General features: G+C 42.5%; 1 protein-coding gene across 5 annotated transcripts in view; it reads left to right on the top strand.

Moving 5' to 3' along the window:
- Positions 1-19,729, top strand: part of ZFHX3 (zinc finger homeobox 3) — a 275,840-nt gene that overhangs the window by 240,249 nt on the left and 15,862 nt on the right. For 4 of the 5 annotated variants that reach the window (XM_055366441.2, XM_055366439.2, XM_055366440.2 and 1 more), the window contains 3 exons: positions 6,495-6,628; positions 6,756-6,956; positions 18,467-18,569. In XM_055366441.2, the coding sequence (XP_055222416.2) occupies positions 6,495-6,628; positions 6,756-6,956; positions 18,467-18,569 (438 nt within the window). The remainder of the gene's footprint in view (positions 1-6,494; positions 6,629-6,755; positions 6,957-18,466; positions 18,570-19,729) is intronic. The other variant, XM_063699731.1, reaches the window with a different exon arrangement.

The following is a 19,729-nucleotide window of genomic DNA, read 5'->3' as shown; positions in this document are numbered from 1 at the left end:
TGCATGTTTAAAGACCAAGTTGGCAGGAAAGCAGATTCTTTAAAGGAACTGTTGTTCTCTCTATTGGGGGAGGAAGAAAATTTAGCTAGATCTTTGGCCACTTATCAAGTGCAGTAGCTCCACAGGAGATTCGAGTAAGAAAGCCCAGCCTGTCCTCTGGGGAAGGAATTGCAAGCAAATGCCAAGAGTAACTCTACTTGCAATGAAAGTCAGATCACAAAATCCAAAAGCACAGATGACCCTCTGGAAACATTGCATTTCTGCTGTCTAGTGGGAGCATGAGGTATGAGAAGCTGAGAGAGAGGAGCTATGGGAAACACACATTTCACCTTCCATTTAATTATAATTATGAGCCGAAGGACCATTTTCAGATCTGGTGATACATCTGTGTCTTGTGTGTTGGAATAGTTATCCCAACTCAGACATTAAATATGGAGCTATGTGAATTTCTTTTTTCGCTAGTCAATGGAGATAGAGAAAAGATTGCTGTAAATTTCTGGGGCAGGTGGCAAGCTGGTTTACGGAATGCAAGGCGATGAGAACCTCTGGCTTACGGAAAGTAGCATGAATTAATAATCATTTAATTGGCTCCTCCATTATGTTGCTGGTTTGGGAGATGGAAGTTTAGATGGAGGGGCTGTCAGTGGTACTTTTTAGCTAAGAGTCTGATGGTTGAGAGGTGGGGGTGGTGGCTGCCTTTGGATTCTCCACAAGGTTCAAGTGTCAGGCAGCATCCCAGACCCTCAGTGGGCTCACCTCGGGACGCCAAAAAGGAAGAGGATCAGCACTTCGGTGATTACCACCTCCAAGAGTCACTCCACCCTGAAGAGATGCAAAAGAAACTTCCCAGTAACGTGGACAGTTTAATGCCTGCCCAGGATCTCCCCAAGGGAGGGAGGCCTCTGGCCAGAGGGAGACTGGTCTGCATCGTAGGATGCAGCCATGCCAACAGCGCACTGGTGTGTTTAGTGATGAGAAGATGAATTTTGCTTAGGAAACACAGAAACTAATTCTACCAGTATGTTGGTTTTCTTGGGGGGCAAGTGGATATCTTGAAAATGAGGGACCTTAAGGTTCCATATTTTACTTCATTTCCAATTTTTCTTCAGGCTTATCTTTGATGAAGCAGCAACTCCATGCCTTACTTGGCTTCAGAGTTGTACAGAGTTACTAGATGAGAAATGAAGCCTGTGTTGGCATTAAGTCCACTGGGATTGCAAGCACAACTCTTAAGTTTTCTGTGGCCAGAATTTCAGTGATTCGGATGTCGAATTTGTTAGCAAAGATTGGGATCACATGAGAATTTGTTCTAGCAAGAATGGTTTTATCAGATGAAGTTATAAGGGACTGTGAATGTTGAAAGGCTGTGCTTCTACCATCTTTGTCCACTTGACAAGCTTTCTAAGTGATACTGTTCCTTAAAGTAAGTCACTTCCTACATGAAGTTTTGCTAGCCATATTTTCATTATTCTATATGCTTACAATATAATAAAACCATTTCTTGCAAATTCCAAACAAAACTTTGCATGAATGCTTATCAGCTCTCTTCCCTATTCCAACTAGCATGAGTAGAGGGGTAACTTTTAAAGTAATTATTTTTAGAGGTGTAATACTTCTAAAACAAATATGATAAAATCAGAGGATATCTGGAAGCTGGTGTCTCCATGCATAAATTATTTTCCCCCTAAGGGAGCCATGTATTGACAACTGTGCTTCCCTTTGAAATGAAATTCTTTTGCCTAGAATGCAGAGGAGCCTAAAAGGATAAAATAGACAATCATGAACAGGTTTGTTTCTCTCAGTATTTGTCTTTGTGAGTTTTAGTTGGCCAACTCATCACAGAATGAGGAGAAGTGGTGGCTGTTGGCCCAGAGAGCCAACTTTTGAATTTTCTGAACTCCATAACAGGGACATGCTAGTCTTCCCTGTGCCTCATCAGCACGTGTTGGGTAGGGCCACCATAACACTAACAAGCAGAGCAAGTGCTTTCTCACTCCCTGGAAAGTCTCTGTGGCATGGAATCCATAGCTCACGTCGTGTTAAGTTTGAGTAGGAGTTTGACCCAGCATTTCGTTGTCACAATATCCCATTTACGTAGCTTTATAGAGTTTGTCATCTATAGCGCATTCAGTCGCATGATTCCTTACCACATTTTTATCCCCTTTGAAATCCCAGGAGCCCAACATGTTGCCTATGGAAGATTCACTGAGATTTAACACATATTTTCATATTTTATAACTGCCAAAATGAGAGAACTTGCTTTTACCAGCAAAGTAAAAAATACCATCTGATGTTTTGCACAGTATAGAGCCAATACCAATTTTTTCATGGACAGTTGAACTTAAATGATAACTGTAATGTTAAAAATAAAATGACTATGTGAAAAACTTATAAAGTGTTCCATGATGTCATCACCTAAAGACAATGATCATTTTCTTCTAGTCTTTTTTTCTAATACCTACTTTTTACATAGCTGTAACATGGGATAATACACATTTTATCTTCTTTTCTGATTTGCATTCTCAATGATTTTTCCATATTGCTTCATAGCAATCAGTTTTAATGTCTTCTAATACTCAGTAGAATGGCCATACCATTGTTTACTTCTACCATGCCCTATTGTAAGATATCTAGATTGTTTCCAAATCATTTTGTCATTATTGTACAAACCACTAGAGTTACTAAAGCTTCAAGTTGTTTGTTTTTTTGTTGCCGATGTAAACCAAAGGTTCCAGACACCAATTGTCTAAACTATGTCTTGTCTCTGGAGTGCATGTATTTCCATTTCACTTATGTGACATCATCGCAGGCTTAAAGTGACCAGTAATTGATTTTTAAAAGTGTTTTGTATATTGTGACATGTCTTCTAGAGTTTAAGTTTAGAAAAGCCTTCAAAGTGAGAAACCACAGTACTTTCTCTCTTGGTATTCATACAACTTCATTTACTTATGCCCACGATGTATGCTAGTGACAGAACTGAAGTAGAAATTGATTCTGAGACTCTGGCCCTTTTGAAGCTGTTCAGAGAGAAGAAACTTGAGAGAACCTCTGACTGTGGCCTGTGATAAACCCTCATCCAGCATAGCATGTTGATGGAGAACTTGCACAACTCTTTTTTTTTTTTTTTTTGAGACAGTCTCACTCTGTCACCCATGCTGGGGTGCAGTGGCACAATCATGGCTCACCGCAGCCTCAACCTCCCAGGCTCAGGTGATACTCCCACCTCAGCCTCCTGAGTAGCTAGGACTATAGGCACTCGCCAACACGCCTAGCTAATTTTTGTAGTTTTTGTAGAGATGCGGTTTCACCATGTTGCCTAGGCTGGTCTTGAACTCCTGGGCTCAAGCGATCTGCCCACCTCAGCCTTCCAAAGTGCTAGGATTACAGGCGTGAGCCACAGCACCTTGCCAGAACTTGCACAACTGTTTGCCCATCTACAGAAATGGTGTAATGACTTTGGTACGATATCTTGATAGGGATTGACATTTTAATGTCTGAGGTCAAGCAAGGGAGGCGCATGTGTCAGCCATAGTTAACTCTTAGGAGCCATCCCCACATCACTCAGGCAAACACAATGAGATTGTAACTGGGTGTTTATAGAATCTGTTATAAGGATGGCATTGCTTTATCTTTAGAGAAGGGGCCAGTGAGCTGCAGGTGGCTAATATCCACTTCTAGACAGATTTGATCTAATAAAGATGCAGATTGTCCTAGATAGAAACTAGATGAACCTGAAGTTTGTGCACCAGTGGATGCAGCATTTCATGTTAAAGCAGGGCTGTTGTATCACTGGGAAGAAAGAGAAATGAGTGAGCAATTGGTGATTTTATTTTTTAAAACACTTTATAATGGGTCCTTAGCTCAAGCTCACAAAAGAAGCTTTAGAATTCCAGAGCAGTTTGAGTTTGAAAAAAAAAAAAAAGAAGTTCCCCTCTCCATGCAGGGGGAAAGAATAGTGGCTTCTGAAACCGGAATTCTCACCTCTGCAACCTCACCACAATTCATCATGTGTTCAGCATTCAAGGAAGAGGATGGACTCTTTGGTCCTATGAGGAAACTAATGCTGCACTGGGTTACTGTGTTTGCTTTTCAGCTCTGGGAGAGTGAGATGAGTTGGGTGGTCTCAGCCTCGGTGCCCATTCATCCACACTGTTGAGCAAGTGCACAATTGACTCTTTCCGTAGTAGGGGGGCAGGCAGATTGAGGGCATTTACAAGGCAGTCACAGTCCTGTAAAACAGGTGGTGTTTTTAGTCAGGCAGAGTAACAAAAAGATGGGGCTGGGTGTATGGAACAGAATCTATGTCTTAGTTTGCCTCTACTGGAAAGAGGAGCAAATAGCAGCTTTTTCCTAACTATATATACCCTGAGCCTAACCTAATGCCTACTGATTGGAGTTCACAATAGAGAAGGTAAAGAAATGGCTGTGACAAATAAACATTGGAAGTATTATTTGATGCCCTCACCCACCCCATCGTGAGAATGCATTGGAAGAGTTAATATATAGAAGATAACCACTAAGCAAAAATCAAAATGATGGAGAATAAGGAAGTTTCTCGGGGCAAGGGAACTTAAGTTCCTGAAACATTAATTAAGGACTCCAAATGTAGATGTGTTCAGGAGCGGCCCATCACACTGCAAGGTCTAAAACCTGCAACGCGACGTTCCATAGGCTCAGGTCTGAGCGGGGCCAGGAGATGGGAAGTAGGCCATGGGGGAACTGGTCTAGAATGTCGCAGCACCTAGTTAATCGGCAGCCATTCCATCACATTAAACATCCAGCCGTCATGTATTACCTTTCAAGTGAAAATGAATAACTCCCATTAAGAGCAAAATGGGTTTGAAGTCGATTCGAGACAGATTAAAATACTGTTATGAATGTGTGTGTTGGGAGGAGGAGGATCTGTGTGTAATATGCTCGTCCTTGTACTTTTTAAATAATAGATATCCTACAAACTTATGTAGAGCAGGTTACCAAGATACTGGGGTTAAAGGTCACAAGATGTGCATTCTGGGAAGAGCATCAACTTCCTGGAATATATTTCCTGCATTTGGCAAATTTCTTTTCAAAATTATATTGTGGCCTTATGATTTTAATGAATAAAATTGATTTTCTAAAATTGTTTATTAAAGTAATGACAGCATCTTGGTGTCCACATCAGAACAAATTTCAAACCCAAGCATAAATGGAAATACATGCCAGATAACTAGACAGGGTAAAACAGAAAGCAGTTTAACAGGGAATAAAAATTGGGCTTTCTAATTCAGTGACCTGAATGCTGAGTCACATTATTTTTTCATGAGGGCAGTGGGTATATATATTTTCTCACTACCACTTTTATTACTTTTTTTTTCTTATTGCTTTAAGCAAAATTCTGAAAAATGGAGTCCCATATTCAAAACAAATGAAAGAGCCAACACTCAGATATTGACCAGGTTATGGAACAACCAGATCCAACCATACTGTGTTTAAGCTGGAGGAGCCTTGCTTATCCTGGATAAACCCTTAGCCTGGCTGTTTTCTTATCAAAGTATTTGCCTCTACTGGAAGGAGGAGCAGATAGCAGGTTTTTCCTAACTATAAACCCTGAGCCTAACCTAATGCCTACTGATTGGGGTTAAAAATAGAGAAGATAAAGAAATGTTTCCTTTCCATCCTTCAGAGAACTCCTCCCACCAGCACTTCCATACGTGCTGTCTGCTGCTCAATCCTCATGGGCCACTCCTCTTTAAATAGCGTTTGGTTTTTTTGGTGGTGTAGGCAAGAGGGGCATGGAGGCATGGTTTGGGCAAGCAGATAGGAAACTTTCCCTGTTCCCACCCACTCTGAATAAACTCCTGGGTCTGGAGCACTGGCTAGATTATATCTTGGATTCAGGCCCTGCCTAGTTCCACTCCTCAATTATTTCTTCCCCAAAAGCAAACTGCTGAACCCAAACTTGATTTTTTTTCCCCACATATTTGGTGTGCTGATACTCATGTGAACCTTTCTCAAATCACATTTTTCATGTTGCCAATGCTGTGCCATGTTGTGATTCCAAGAGGAGGGACAATAAAGTTGAGAGCACATCTCTTCTTACATTTCTGAAGCAGAGCATGTCTGGTACTGAGGCTGGCAAAGCAATTGGTGAGACTTTCCCACCCACCCTCAGCCCTACTGCCCCCCACAAGCCAGCAGATTGTATCTAGATTGGGGGAGGTTAGAACAGACTGAATTTAGCTTAATCCAACTCCAGAGCCTTTTATTCCATTTCTTTGCCTTCTTTTCCTAATGTTCAGTTGTTAAAGTAGTGACAGAAATTCATGGGGGAGAAAGAAACACTTGCTTCTTTTCCAACATGCTTGATAAATCAGTCCGGATGTTCATCCTTCTTGAATTTTGGTGTTTTAAGAAAATCCTGTGCTATAAATGAATGTTGATTTTCACCCAACACAAACCCTCTGGGAGCTGGCCTGGTCTGGCTGCTGTATTGCATCTTCTACTTTCTCTTTTAGCATCGTCCAGCCAAGCAGAGAAGGAGCTGACAGATTCTCCTGCAACCTCCAAACGCATCTCCTTCCCAGGTAGTTCAGAGTCTCCCCTCTCTTCGAAGCGACCAAAAACAGCTGAGGAGATCAAACCGGAGCAGGTGAGGCTGGAAGGGACTCTGCTGGTGGGGAGGTGAGGTGTTTTAGACATTGGTAGGGAACAAACTTTTGGGTGGGCGGGCTTGGGGCACACACAGTTGCTCAAAGCAGTGGGTGTGTTCCCCACAGATGTACCAGTGTCCCTACTGCAAGTACAGTAATGCCGACGTCAACCGGCTCCGGGTGCATGCCATGACGCAGCACTCGGTGCAACCCATGCTTCGCTGCCCCCTGTGCCAGGACATGCTCAACAACAAGATCCACCTCCAGCTGCACCTCACCCACCTCCACAGCGTGGCACCTGACTGCGTGGAGAAGCTCATTATGACGGTAAGGCAGCCAGGAGCAGCACCCTGTGGTCCTTCTCCAGGGTCAAAGGTCACGCAGTAACATGGGCAAGATACTGTATTATTGGACGAGAAAGTCAGTGTAGAGTTGGAGACGTCAGAAAACAGTCCTTGTTCTGTGACCTTTGTTGTACTATCCCTGCCTTAGACTTGGCATGACCATAGCCCAAAGTGCTGAACATGTGTTTCTCAACCTCCCTTATCATCCTCTCTCCCCTCAGGGGACAGAGGCATGGATTAGCTAACCATTTATATGAAGAAATCATTATTCAAATTCTTCAAACCTTTACTGAGCAGGTCATGGACTAGATTGCTCTTACCTTCATTATGTCTCATTTCATCCTCATAACAAACTCTGTTTTTGTTTTTGTTTTAAAAGGGAGCCAGGCACACTAGCTCACACCTCTAATCCCAGTTCTTTGGGAGGCCATGGTGGGGGAATTGCTTGAGGCCAGGAGTTTGAGACCAGCCTAGGTAACATAATGAGACCCCATCTCTACAAAACATACTTTAAAATTAGCCAGGCATGGTGGTGCATGCACCTGTAGTCCTAGCTACTTGGGAGGCTGAATTGGGAGGATCACTTGAGCCCAGGAGTTTGAGGTTGCAGTGAGCTATGATTAGGCCACTGCGCTGCAGCCTGGGTAACAGAGGGAGACTCTATCTCTTTAAAAAAAGAAAGAAAAAAAATTTTTTTTGACACATTCCCATCAGCAGCAGATAAGGAAACTGAGGCTCAAAGATGTTAATTGACTTGATGCCATTTGTGAGGAGCAGAGATGAGATTTGAACCCGCAATTTCCAACTCTAGGGTAGGGAGTTTCTCAGTGGATACTTTGATTTTTAAAGCAAGAAAATGGTGAGCTGGATATTGCTGATTCGTGAATGTGGGTTTTGCATTTGAACATGATATTGCTACAACTGCAGATTTTGAAAGCATGCCCCTAAGTGACCACTATAAACATGGCCTAATTAGTGTAAAGATGTAAATCTAATTGTAATATAAAAACTTTTCAAAATAGTGCCAGTGATGGTGATGTCCTACTTTTGACTATGCTGGTGCTGCTGTGAAAGTCATTTCCTGGCCGGGCGTGGGGGCTCACACTTGTAATCCCAACACTTTGGGAGGCCAAGGCAGGTGGGACACCTGAGGTCAGGAGTTCAAGACCAGCCTGGCCAACATGGCGAAACCCTGTCTCTACTAAAAATACAAAAATTAGCCAGGCATGGTGGCGGGTGCCTGTAATCCCAGCTACTGAGGAGGCTGAGGCAGGAGAATCACTTGAACCCGGGAGGCAGAGGTTGCAGTGAGCTGACATTGCACTACTGCACTCCAGCCTGGGTGACACAGTGGGACTCCATCTCAAAAGAAAAAAGAAAAAAAAGGCTGGGCACGGTGTCTCACACCTGTAATCCCAGCACTTTGGGAGGCCAAGGTGGGTGGATCATGAGGTCAGGAGATCGAGACCATCCTGGTTAATACGGTGAAACCCTGTCTCTACTGAAAAATAAAATACAAAAAATTAGCCGGGCTTGGTGGCAGGCGCCTGTAGTCCCAGCTACGCAGGAGGCTGAGGCAGGATAATGGCGTGAACCCGGGAGGCAGAGCTTGCAGTGAGCAGAGATGCGCCACTGCACTCCAGCCTGGGTGACAGAGCGAGATTCTGTCTCAAAAAAAAAAAAAAGCCCTTTCCTGATCATTAGAGGAAAAATCACCAAAGAGAATTATTCTCACCCCTTTCTTAGCATTATTTTAGCAGTGGAGTAATAAGTTAATTTGATTGCCTTTTCACGTGAAGATTCCCAGAGAGGTAGTCTGTTCACAACTGCACGTTATAATGTGCAGGTCACAGACATATCACCTCTAGGCATTTTCTATTCAATTTGGTTCTGCAAACATTAATGAATAACGTTGTAAGTGATGTTTAGTCATGAAGAATATATAATTGATGATGCATCAAGAGAACTTTAGCAGCCAATGGGAAGCTCAAAGGTGACCTAGCATGAGCTGCCTTTCAGAGATCTTTGAAGTATAAATTAACTTTCTGTGGGTATTTTCAAATTAGCTGGTGAACATTGTGTAAAGATTCTCTGTAAGTGACAACCTCCTTCTGTGGACCAGTGGGTTTCTGTGTTACTGGTTTCTTCAGCTTTCTCATCATCCTTGGAAGTAACAGGCCTCATTGTACTTCCCAGCTGATGGCCTAGAACCATGGGAGCCTGAAAGAACAGAAAGAGATGTGGGGAGGGAAGCATTGTCAATACTGACCTACATTTTTCTTTTACTCAGGTGATTATTTTTGCTATTTTAATATAAATCTAGTCTAGGGACTGTGGGCCTATAGTAATCTACATGACTGGTTTACATTAGTAAAAATTTCATTTATATATCCCTAGGAACTAGAGTATAACTTATATTTCAAATATTCATTGTTTGTCATATTTTCATAATAGCAATAGCAAGGTAAATTTCAAGTGACAAGTGTGGTGGTCATTGTGAATCTTCATTTACCAACAGAGTCTTCAAGGGCAGGATATTACTTCTGTGTTTGCTTGGGTGCCAATCCCTAAGAGATTTCTGGAAGTTACCCATTAACTAGCACCTTTGGAAGCAGTGATTCTTAACCTTTATGGAGACTCTCATGAAAGCTATACAACAGCCATACTGTATTATTCTTTGCATACCAATGTTTGATAACCACTGTTACTGACCCTCCGTCAAGTATTTTGCAAATATAAAATTGTGTGTACAATGCCAGGGAGCATAAGGATATGTCCATGGGACTGGTCAATACAAACTGTTCTAGAACCCCTGACAATATAATTATGTAGGAGACACTGCTCCCTAAAGCACTGCTGGGCTTGGTACCTTGTTTAGAAACCCCTATGTTCCTCATCTTTCCACAGCAGACCGTGGAGATGTTTTCTAGACATTTCTGATTGTGGGATTGTGTGCAGATTGTGGGAAATGCACTTGTAATAGGAAGTCAACTTGTTAGTCAATGGATTCAGGAATAAAGTTGAAAGTTATGAGAAATGTAATCATATAAGTATTTTACTTTTTACTGAAAGATGTATATGCAAGGATGAGTTTTCTCTTTGCATGGAGTTAAGGCATGGCTGTCAGTATTGAACTGGTTTGTCCAGTCATGGGGATAGTTTGCATTGAGCCAAACTATGCATTTCTATCTCAGGCCTTTAGTTCAGCAGGAAAAAAAAAAATGAGCAACCAGGGTTAGAGGGAATTTGTGGGCCTACCACAAGGTGAACCTGAGATCGTATTTGAGGACTGGAATACTGATGATCTTGGTCTCTGCTCTGATGAATCAAAGCAGATGCCAGTGTCTTTCCTCTGAAAAATTTGGTGTAAAAATGGAATTTGCAATTGTTTTACAACTAAGTGATTATAATGAACCTATGGTTAAAATCATGCCACGGGAGGGTATTTTACTGTCATTTTATTAGAAAATTGGCCCCGGGAAAGTATTGGTTAGGCTTTCTAACGATATATGTTTGTTCATGGCCAACTAGAGCAGGAAACTGAAAACAGCATGATGAAAAATGCCCCTCTAATCAGGGCTCCATTTTCTAAACCATATCATTAAGGAATGGCCAGTTCTACAGTCATTCATGCTCCAGGAGAAGAAAGCTATGTCTGCTTTGTCCCTGAGTGGCTAGGATGAATGGCAGCAAGAGGAGTGAATCTTCTTTCTTTCCAAATGGGTTGACTGAGTTAGTTGCCGTTGGCTGCAGAATAGGAAAAGCTTGCAAAATCCCCCAAATAGATGATTCCTGGCAGACATGGGGTGTGTCCGGGGTATTTACAGCTATAAATTCTGGTAAATATTTTTTGCTGTCTGTGTCCAAAGTCTCAGGATTTAGCTTGAGTTCGGTTCAGTCCCACTAAAAGTAAATTCCACCCTGATAAATGGAAACAGATTACTTTCTACACAACGTCTTTCTGTGCAGTTGTAAATGGAGTGCGTTTTGAGGAGGCTTCATCTAATAATACATTATCAGACGGCTTTCAGGAACCTGCAGTGTCTAATATGTCTGTTGCTATGGTAACAGCTGCTTGCTTATGCTCTGCATCTCATATGTATGTCTTCCATGGGCCCCCTTCTTACTGATGAGGGGGCTTGAGAAATATTCTCCACTAGGAACAATTGCAGTGCTGGCCCTCCACTATGGAGACCACACCCACAGCACTTCATTCTTCTTGGCCTATTGGAAACAGAGCTGCAAAGAGTACCTCTGCACACGTCATATGAAAGAAGGAAATCTATAAAGCTTAAGGGAGATGAGACAAGGCCCCCTCCACAACTGGCTGGGCAGCCCTCCCCCAATGTCAGTTACACATAAGAACTCTCACCTATTTACAAAGAAGCTTGAGATTTCAAATTGGTGAAAGAGATGTAGGAGCTGCTGCTCGGTGCCCTTATTTTCCCATTCTTTCAGGAAAGGAGGGTGGAAGGCATGGGGCCCATGTTTCTGTCCCCTGAATGACAATAGGAAAGACCACCTACCATGCATTTCAATACTCTTAAATTATTCTAATTGATCACTATCTTTCTAAGTGACAGGACACACCACTGGGATCCTGAAGCACTGATATGGGGAAACTCTCTTTGTTCTTTCATCATTTAACAAAATATGACCTCATAATGGAGATGGGATTGGCTCCTGGGCAGCTTAGGAACACCTTCTGTAGCCCTTTGTCTTGGCTCCCTTTGGTAGTTCTTAATTATTCTGTATTTTTTGTACCTGCACAGTTTCCCTTCCATGCTCCTGGCCCTGTGTTGCCTGCACTTTTCTCTGTATCTCTTTTGAGACCAATAGTTTGTAACCTTGTGATTTTTTTCCATCAGCATCTGTGACTCTCTATGCTTCATGTGTGTGTGTGAGTCTCTAGGACAGGCTGGTCATCTGGGGCTCTAGGGCGGCCACTGGCCTGGGGGCGGTTGCACCCACCTGGGTACCAGCTCTCTCACTTTGCCTGTATCTTAAGAGGAAGGTAATGAAAATAATCGGGCTTCATTAATTCCAAGCCCTGTGAGATGATAGCCATTTGGAGCCTGTTTGCCAATTAGATGGTCTAAATTAGAAGTGACCTTGGTATACTGCCACTGCTTGCCTCTCTGAGTCTAATGAAGCTTTTCTCTCCAATTCATTCTCCTCAGTTCTCACCTCTCTGCGCACACGTGTATAACTCTTCATGTGTTTCCTGTTCTCCCATCTACCTTTTCAATCTTTCTCATCCTCAGTTTCAAAAATCTGGTTCTGAACTACATTTGTTTCCAGCCTACATGAATGTTAACACGGCCCTACAGTATTTTCTTTTGAGCTTGATGTATTTAAAAATTGAATGAACTACCATACAGAAGCAGTTTTAGAAAGGAAACAAGGAGGCCAAGGTGGGAAGATGGCTTGAGTCCAGGAGTTCGAGACCAGCCAGGGCAGCATGGCAAGACTGTGTCTCTACCAACAAAACAAAACAAAACACACAAAAAATTGCTGAGAGTGGTGGTGTGTACCTGTTGTCCTAGCTACTCAGGAGGCTGAGGCAGAAGAATCACTTAAGCCCAGCAGTTTGAGCCTGTAGCGAGCCATGGTTGTGCCACTGCACTCCAGCCCAGGTGACAAAGTGAGACTATCTCAAAAAAAAAAAAGAAAGAAAGAAAAGGAAATGGGACAAGGAGAGAAGGAAATGGGACAAGGAGAGAAGAAGCTGAGCCTTTTAAAAAGACTCCATGGTCCAGTATTCTCCCTGGCACATGTAGAAGACTGTAAAGTGGGGTGGGGAACCCAACTCTGAAACTCTACTGGCAAGAGGCGCCCTGGTTTGTTGGCTGTAAGTGTGCAGAAACCAGCCAGTGGGCCCCAGTGGCTGTCTAGGTACAGGAAAGGAAGTGAGCAACTGGCCTCTCGCTGGAACAGCTGGCTTTAGATATACCACTAGCTAGACTGCTCAGCCCTAAAAGCAGCTGGCTTTTAACTTCATGCTTAATGTTTTGGGCAGAACCAGTCTCATCCACAGGGATGTACAGACTGGCTTGGTCTGTGCCAAGGAGGTCTGTGCCTGAGGTCTCTCCTCTTTTTGTCTGAATTTCTTCATTCTATTGATTTTCAATTAAAAGTAAAGGATTTGAGGCATTCTTGGGAGCCTAGGTATCGGCAAATCTATACTTTCACCTGGAATAGTGGGCTTTTCAGAAAGAAGTCCTAAAGTGAGCAATGCCAAGGCGGTAGGAATAAGGGTCTCAGAGAAACTAGGTTCACCACTTTTGCTAAGAAAATATCTCTGCTGGCCAGGCGTAGTGGCTCACGCCTGTAATCCCAGCACTTTGGGAGGCTGATGGGGGCAGATCACTTAAGGTCAGGAGTTCGAGACCAGCCTGGCCAACATGGTGAAACCCCATCTCTATTAAAAGTACAAAAAAAATAATAGCTGGGCGTGGTGGTACACATCTGTAATCCCAGCTACTCGGGAGGCTGAGGCAGAAGAATCACTTGAACCTGGGAGGCGGAGGTTGCAGTGAGCCGAGATTGCGCCATTGCACTTCAGCCTGGGCAACAGAGCGAAACTCCATCTGAAAAATAAATAAATAAATAAATAAATAAATAAATAAATAAATAAATAAATAAAATCTCTCTGTTTTCCAGCACACAGAATGTGTCTGGGGCATCGATCTAACCTAGGTGAGCCTGTCTGCAGGTAGCCTCAAGAGATGAATTGGCATGAACGGTCCCATAAGAACTTAGCAAAGGGTGACCTTGGCTGCACAGGGTGTTATATTGGCCCTTCCACATCTGTGACCTGCAGGGATTGGCGTAAGTGGCAGGATGGTGTTCCTTATAACTCCAGATTCTACCAAGAGATTATATATTTCAGCAGCCCCTCCCAAATGTCAGAGTGGGAGACTAGTCCCATATCTCAGACACGGGGCTGTATAAGGTGTGCCCTTGAGGCTTTAGGGTCCACTCACCTCATAGAATCTTGAAAGGCATTAGAACATAATCCAAAATAATAATGAACCAAACTAGGAAGAGCTTGGAACTATGTATTTATGAACCTATATGTCACCTCTCCTAGTAGATCAAGGGCAGTTCACTTGAGTACATGGATTTCCTTCTGGGGAGCTTGTAATTTCCTAAAATTATCTGGAATATTCTTTCTGTGAAAGTATTTTCCTAGGAGTCTGCAACTTGTATTAGATTTCTAAGGCTTTTGTGACCTCTAAAGGGTTATTTATTCTGCATCATAAGCCTTTTGGAGACAGGAACTTTTGTCTGGCTCTCTGCATCTCAGAAGCATGCAGCACATGGATCCTGTACAGTGTTTATTTAGTAAATGGTGGTCAATTGAATGAACTGAGAGTTACTCAAGGCTACTCCTTTTCAACTGTGTTATTTTGGAAGTGCTTAAGCTTGAACATTTTTAGCATCAATGTGGAACGCTTCTGTTTCTATTATATATGAAAATTGCTTAAACTGGGAGGTTTTGAGCACTGGAGTAGAACTCTACATTTCTTTTGTTATGCATGAAAACCTGTTTGTTAGGAATATATCAGAGCCACTGTTGGCTTCCAAATTTTCTGCACCCCAGTCAGCTGATGGTTTCTTCCCAAGTTTCCATGAAACGTACATGTACTCTGGGAGGAAGGTAGTCGAACTGGCTCAGAAGGTTTGGGAGGAAAACGTGGTGTCTAGAAGATCACCATGGAACTGCCTTTTGCATGGCAGAGGCCAACCTTGAGAGACCCAAGTGCTGTAATGGCTGTAATCAGTTGAATTTTCTTAACCAGAAAAACTTTTGTCTTCTCATTACTTCTCAGGTTCATTAGTGAATAGAGTGGGGGATATAATTTAATGTATTAAATGTTTATTGATGTATGGATTATCGGAATAATCAATGTGGATGGTACATTCAATGTAGAAAGTGTAGGTGTTTGGGCTGATTTGTACTGTCATCTGGCCAAACCTTAGAACTTTTTTCGTTTGGCTCTTGAGTCCATGGGTGGAAGTATGGACATTGTAGGATTGCGGCCAGAGAGGGGGAGAAGGAACAGAGAGAAAGCATGTATATTGTTCTGCAGGAAAATTGGTGGTAGGACCAGTTATTTGAGGGCCTCTGAAATTTGGCACACTTGGCATGACCCTGGTTATGCTACAACCAGGTTTTGTCTTCTCATAAACCTACATGTTTCAGTGTTCCTGGCAAAAGGGAAGGTCTTTACCTGTGCTCAGCACAGCTGGGATGGATGGATTGATTGATTGATTGATTGATTGATTGGAGACAGAGTCTCACTCTGTCGCCCAGGCTGGAGTGCAATGGCGCAATATCAGCTCACTGCAACCTCTGCCTCCTGGGTTCAAGCATTTCTCCTGTCTCAGCCTCCTGAGTAACTGGGACTACAGGCATGAGCCACCACGCCTGGCTAATTTTTGTATTTATAGTAGAGATGGGGTTTCACCATGTTGGCCAGGCTGGTCTTGAACTCCTGACCTCAAGTGATCCACCTGCCTCAGCCTCCCAAAGTGCTGGGATTACAGGCGTGAGCCACTGCACCCGGCCGACAGCTGGGTTATTACTTTCCCATTTTCAGCTATCCATTAGAGACTATGGCTGGGACAGTCTGAATTCCATGCAGTTTAGTAGCCAGATATGATTGTAAAACAAAGGGGGTGCCAAGGCAAGTGTTGAAGGAAGTCTGCCTTTGGATATATATATCACCTCAGTGAGCAGAAGGACTCCTCAATGGGCTCTGTTGGCAGGATTGTTTATGGCTCTTCAAGATAAAGCATGAAAGCTTTGAGTAAAAAGCTTTGGAAGCTGGTAGGAGAGGGAAGAATGGGCAAAGGGAACGTTAGTGTCTGAGAACTGACATGGGGCCCTCCAGTAGCCTGTGTAGCAAGGCAGCTTCCATTCTCAACCTCTGTTCAGACACATGCGCAGACAGACGCCATCTGAATTGCCAGATCCTTAGGATTCTCTTTAGGGATCTTCCTCTTTGCCTCCTGGGAATTTCTTGCCCATCAAAATTTCATATACCAACCCCCCCTTTTTTCAGGGAGAGGTTGGGTACACTATAGATGAGAAAAATGCAGGTGGATAAAAGTAGTTACTTAAACACATATGGGGCAAGACTTACAGGTTTGGAGGCCCAGATTAAGATGCAGAGGAGCATGTGAGGTTGATGATTATATTTCGGGGAGAGTTAATTGATGGAAGGTGAAGGCAGACAAAGAACCGCTGCTTACTGCCTTCTTGAATCCCAATCAGGAATTATGATTAAAGTCGCAGCGAGACAACAGAGGGCTGATGAATTGGTGTCTTTTTTTTTTTCTTTTTTGCCGTCATTCACACTTGATTGACTTCAACCTTTCAAGTGCAAAAGTCTCTCTTTTCCATTATTATTCATAGCCATCTGAGTTTTTCTAATTAAAGTGTATGAAAACAATTACTGATCCGTCGTACTGAGTCTGTTAGAGGGGATGTCTGCCTTACTGTAATGTGTATGAAAAGCCCACAGTTTTCTATAATGATGTGCAGCTGAGGTGTTAGATAATTTTATTCTTTTTTACTCTGTAGGGCTTTTTTTTATTTCTCATGATTCATTTTTCATAATTCCTAAAGATCCCAGGAAAGGACTGATCCTGCAGCTACAACCGAGAAAGGAGGTGGGGGGGAGTCTTTTTTCCTTTCCCTTTCTCCCCCTCTTACCCCCAACCTCGTGCTCCCCCTCGGCTGAGGACTACAAATTAATCGGTGACCTTTCACTTCTCGGATTCCCGCTGGACTCCCCAACCACACTGGTCAGAAATGCCTTCTATTAAAAAGAAAATAGATGGAATGAGTTTGGCAGTCTCCACTCCATTCCTAACGATTCATCAACAGCTAGCCTTAACCAGCTGCCGATGAGCTTTGTGTGAGGTGCAGATGTCTGTGGGGGCAAGAATGCTATGTCACACACATTCACCTGCCACACACCTGCTCTTCGTAAACACAGCATTTCTCAGAATGCTTCTCCATGGTGCCTGTTGCTTACTTTTTGCACCCGCTGGCATCTGGGTTGCTGAAATTATTCTAATACACCTAAGTGTGATGAGGAGTTATCTTATGTTGATGGGGGTGGCTGTCTGGGTTTCCTCTAGTTGTCAAGCTTATTGCTGATGATTCTAGTGGACATCTCAGTAGCTATTTTGAGCAAGGCTGGGATCGTCACACCATTAAAAATTAATAGTAATGTATTTAAAATATTATTTAATTTTGAACAGAAATCTAAGTATTCCAATCTTTGCAACAGACAGTGAAGATGTCTGTGCAGTACGGTTGTGTTTGATGGAAAAATAATGTCTCCAAGTGGGGCTGGGTGCCACGTAGAAAGGTTAGTGGTGACTGTAGTTTCTGGTCCTGTAACTTCTAGGTCAGTCCATTTCTCCAGCTATCATCAAATGGGAGGCGGTTTCTAATTCATTTGAAGTATCATCGCCACCTACCCTTCCCACTCCATATCAGGCAAAAGGATATTGCTTCTTTTTGAATGAAGAACCTTTGATCTTTCCATTGGATATCGAGGGCTGCTTATCACATAAACATAAGGCAAATGATAACTTGTTTGGACAGGCTTCGGGCCGTATGGCAGGGAGGCCTAGAGAAATATCTGAGGCTCTGCCCGAAAGTTGCAGCTGTTTGGATCCAGGCGATTTCCAGAACTGCTGTATTGAGAAAAAATGGCCATGGTCAAGGTGGGGCTGCCCTATTGTAGAATGCTGTGCAGGCCACCCTCTATTGCTGGGACGTTGGTCAGAAGTTCCTTCTGATGTTGTATACCTTGGGCAGAGACTCCAGAAGAAATCGTGGCTTAAGTGAGTCACAAAAAAAGGCTTGTTTGTGCTTGATGTCAGCTTGTAAAGGGTTACAAATGTTGTTTCCTGGAAAATCTGCCAGCATGTCTGCGTGTCCTTAGCCTTCCCTTTGTTCTCTTCTTTTCTTCTTACCCTTTCCTTCACTCTTACTCCCCTCCTCCTCTTGCCTGAATACATTTTGAAAACAGTACTACAATGCTCCCTGCTTCAAGATTACAGTGTACTTTACTAGGTATGATTTAATTAGGGCCCTTATTATGTTTTCAGCAGCTTAAGGTGGGCCTTTCAACTTATCTACCTAATTGGTTGCACAAGAAGTTTCACAGCCCATGACAAAACATTGTCAGTGATCAAAGTCAAAATTCTGCATAAAGGAAAAATATTAATAATAAGATTATTCTTCAAGTGTGCACTGCTAATTATGTCCAGAATGTAACCGTAGAAACACTTTTGACTGATGTGAGCTTTGTCTAATAAACATGAATCTTCAGTGAGCTATGAAAAGTGAGACACCTCTAGCTTTACACTGGTGAAGGCTAATTTTGCTTATTAAATAATTTTTAAACATTTCCTATTTTGTGTCACTTTCCTCTCCATTTGACTCTCCTTGCTCTTGCTCCTCAGGTGACCACCCCTGAGATGGTGATGCCAAGCAGCATGTTCCTCCCAGCAGCTGTTCCAGATCGAGATGGGAATTCCAATTTGGAAGAGGCAGGAAAGCAGCCTGGTCAGTATCATTATTCTTGATCCCAAGAAATTGAAACAAGATGGAATGCCAAAATGTTCATGGAGAAAGGTTTTCAGGAATTCTTTACAATACTCTTAAGGTGAATGTAACTGATCAGGAGATGAGGGGCACTGTCATCAGCTACTTTATACTCTGCTTCTTGGCATGTATTTGTATATTACTCACATGGTTTAAAGTGAGAGAAAATCAGTATGAGAACCAGTGGAATTCTGGCACAGACACACACATCTTCTTAAACTATACAATTAGGGAGTGAATAACCAGAGACTCAGTCAGTAGGCCCTACCATTCTAAGCCATTAAACACTGTATTTCTGAGGACTTAATTAGTAGGGACTTGTGGGTTGATTTTTAGGTACACTGGATTAGTTGTCTTTCGTTCTGAGTTTTTTGGGATTGGCTTAGGATGAAGCACAGAGATGCTGTTGGAAAGAACATTGTTGTAGACAGTAGTTGGTGCCACATAGTGTTTCCTGGCTAGATGAATGATTAGACCTCTGTGAGGCTGTCCTACATCTTTCACCTCTAAGGTGGGAAGAGTTCTAAGTTGGGAAGAGTTTGGCAACACTACTGTCCTGCCTCCTCTCTTTCTTGTGAGTTTTCCATATTAGACAATGGACAAATGACCTGATAAAGGGTCTCGGTATTTATGGGTGTGATGATCTCATTGTAGGGAAAAAAAATGTATTTTAAATAATTGAACACTTGAATGTTAATTGCTTATTGAATAGAGATTTGCTTATTGAATAGAGATGGCAATCAGAAGTCACATTATAACAAGAAATTAAATGCCTAAAAATATGTATCCCCAAATTTCTTATATTACGATGTTCAGCAGTTCTTGTAAATTCCTCACAACTTAGGACAGCATTAATTCACATATTCTACACTTCAGATCTACTGTGCTAAATTCTTATTACATAAAAGATGAACATAAAAGGGAAATCCAGTCTAAGATCAGTAACCTTCAAACCATTTCTTGAGAAATTGAGGATTCTGAGTCAAGCAATTAAATGCTATTTAAAAGACTGTTAGATCTGTGATATGACATGGGTCTATTATGCATTGAAACTTTTTGTATTTCCTTTTATCCATCTCTGTTCATGTGCACCCTGTTTATAATATGTGCTCTACTGGAGG

The sequence above is a fragment of the Gorilla gorilla genome, chromosome 18 (genome assembly GCF_029281585.2).
Source record: "Gorilla gorilla gorilla isolate KB3781 chromosome 18, NHGRI_mGorGor1-v2.1_pri, whole genome shotgun sequence".
NCBI classification, from domain to species: domain Eukaryota; kingdom Metazoa; phylum Chordata; class Mammalia; order Primates; family Hominidae; genus Gorilla; species Gorilla gorilla.
This window is presented reverse-complemented; position numbering and strand designations above follow the sequence as displayed.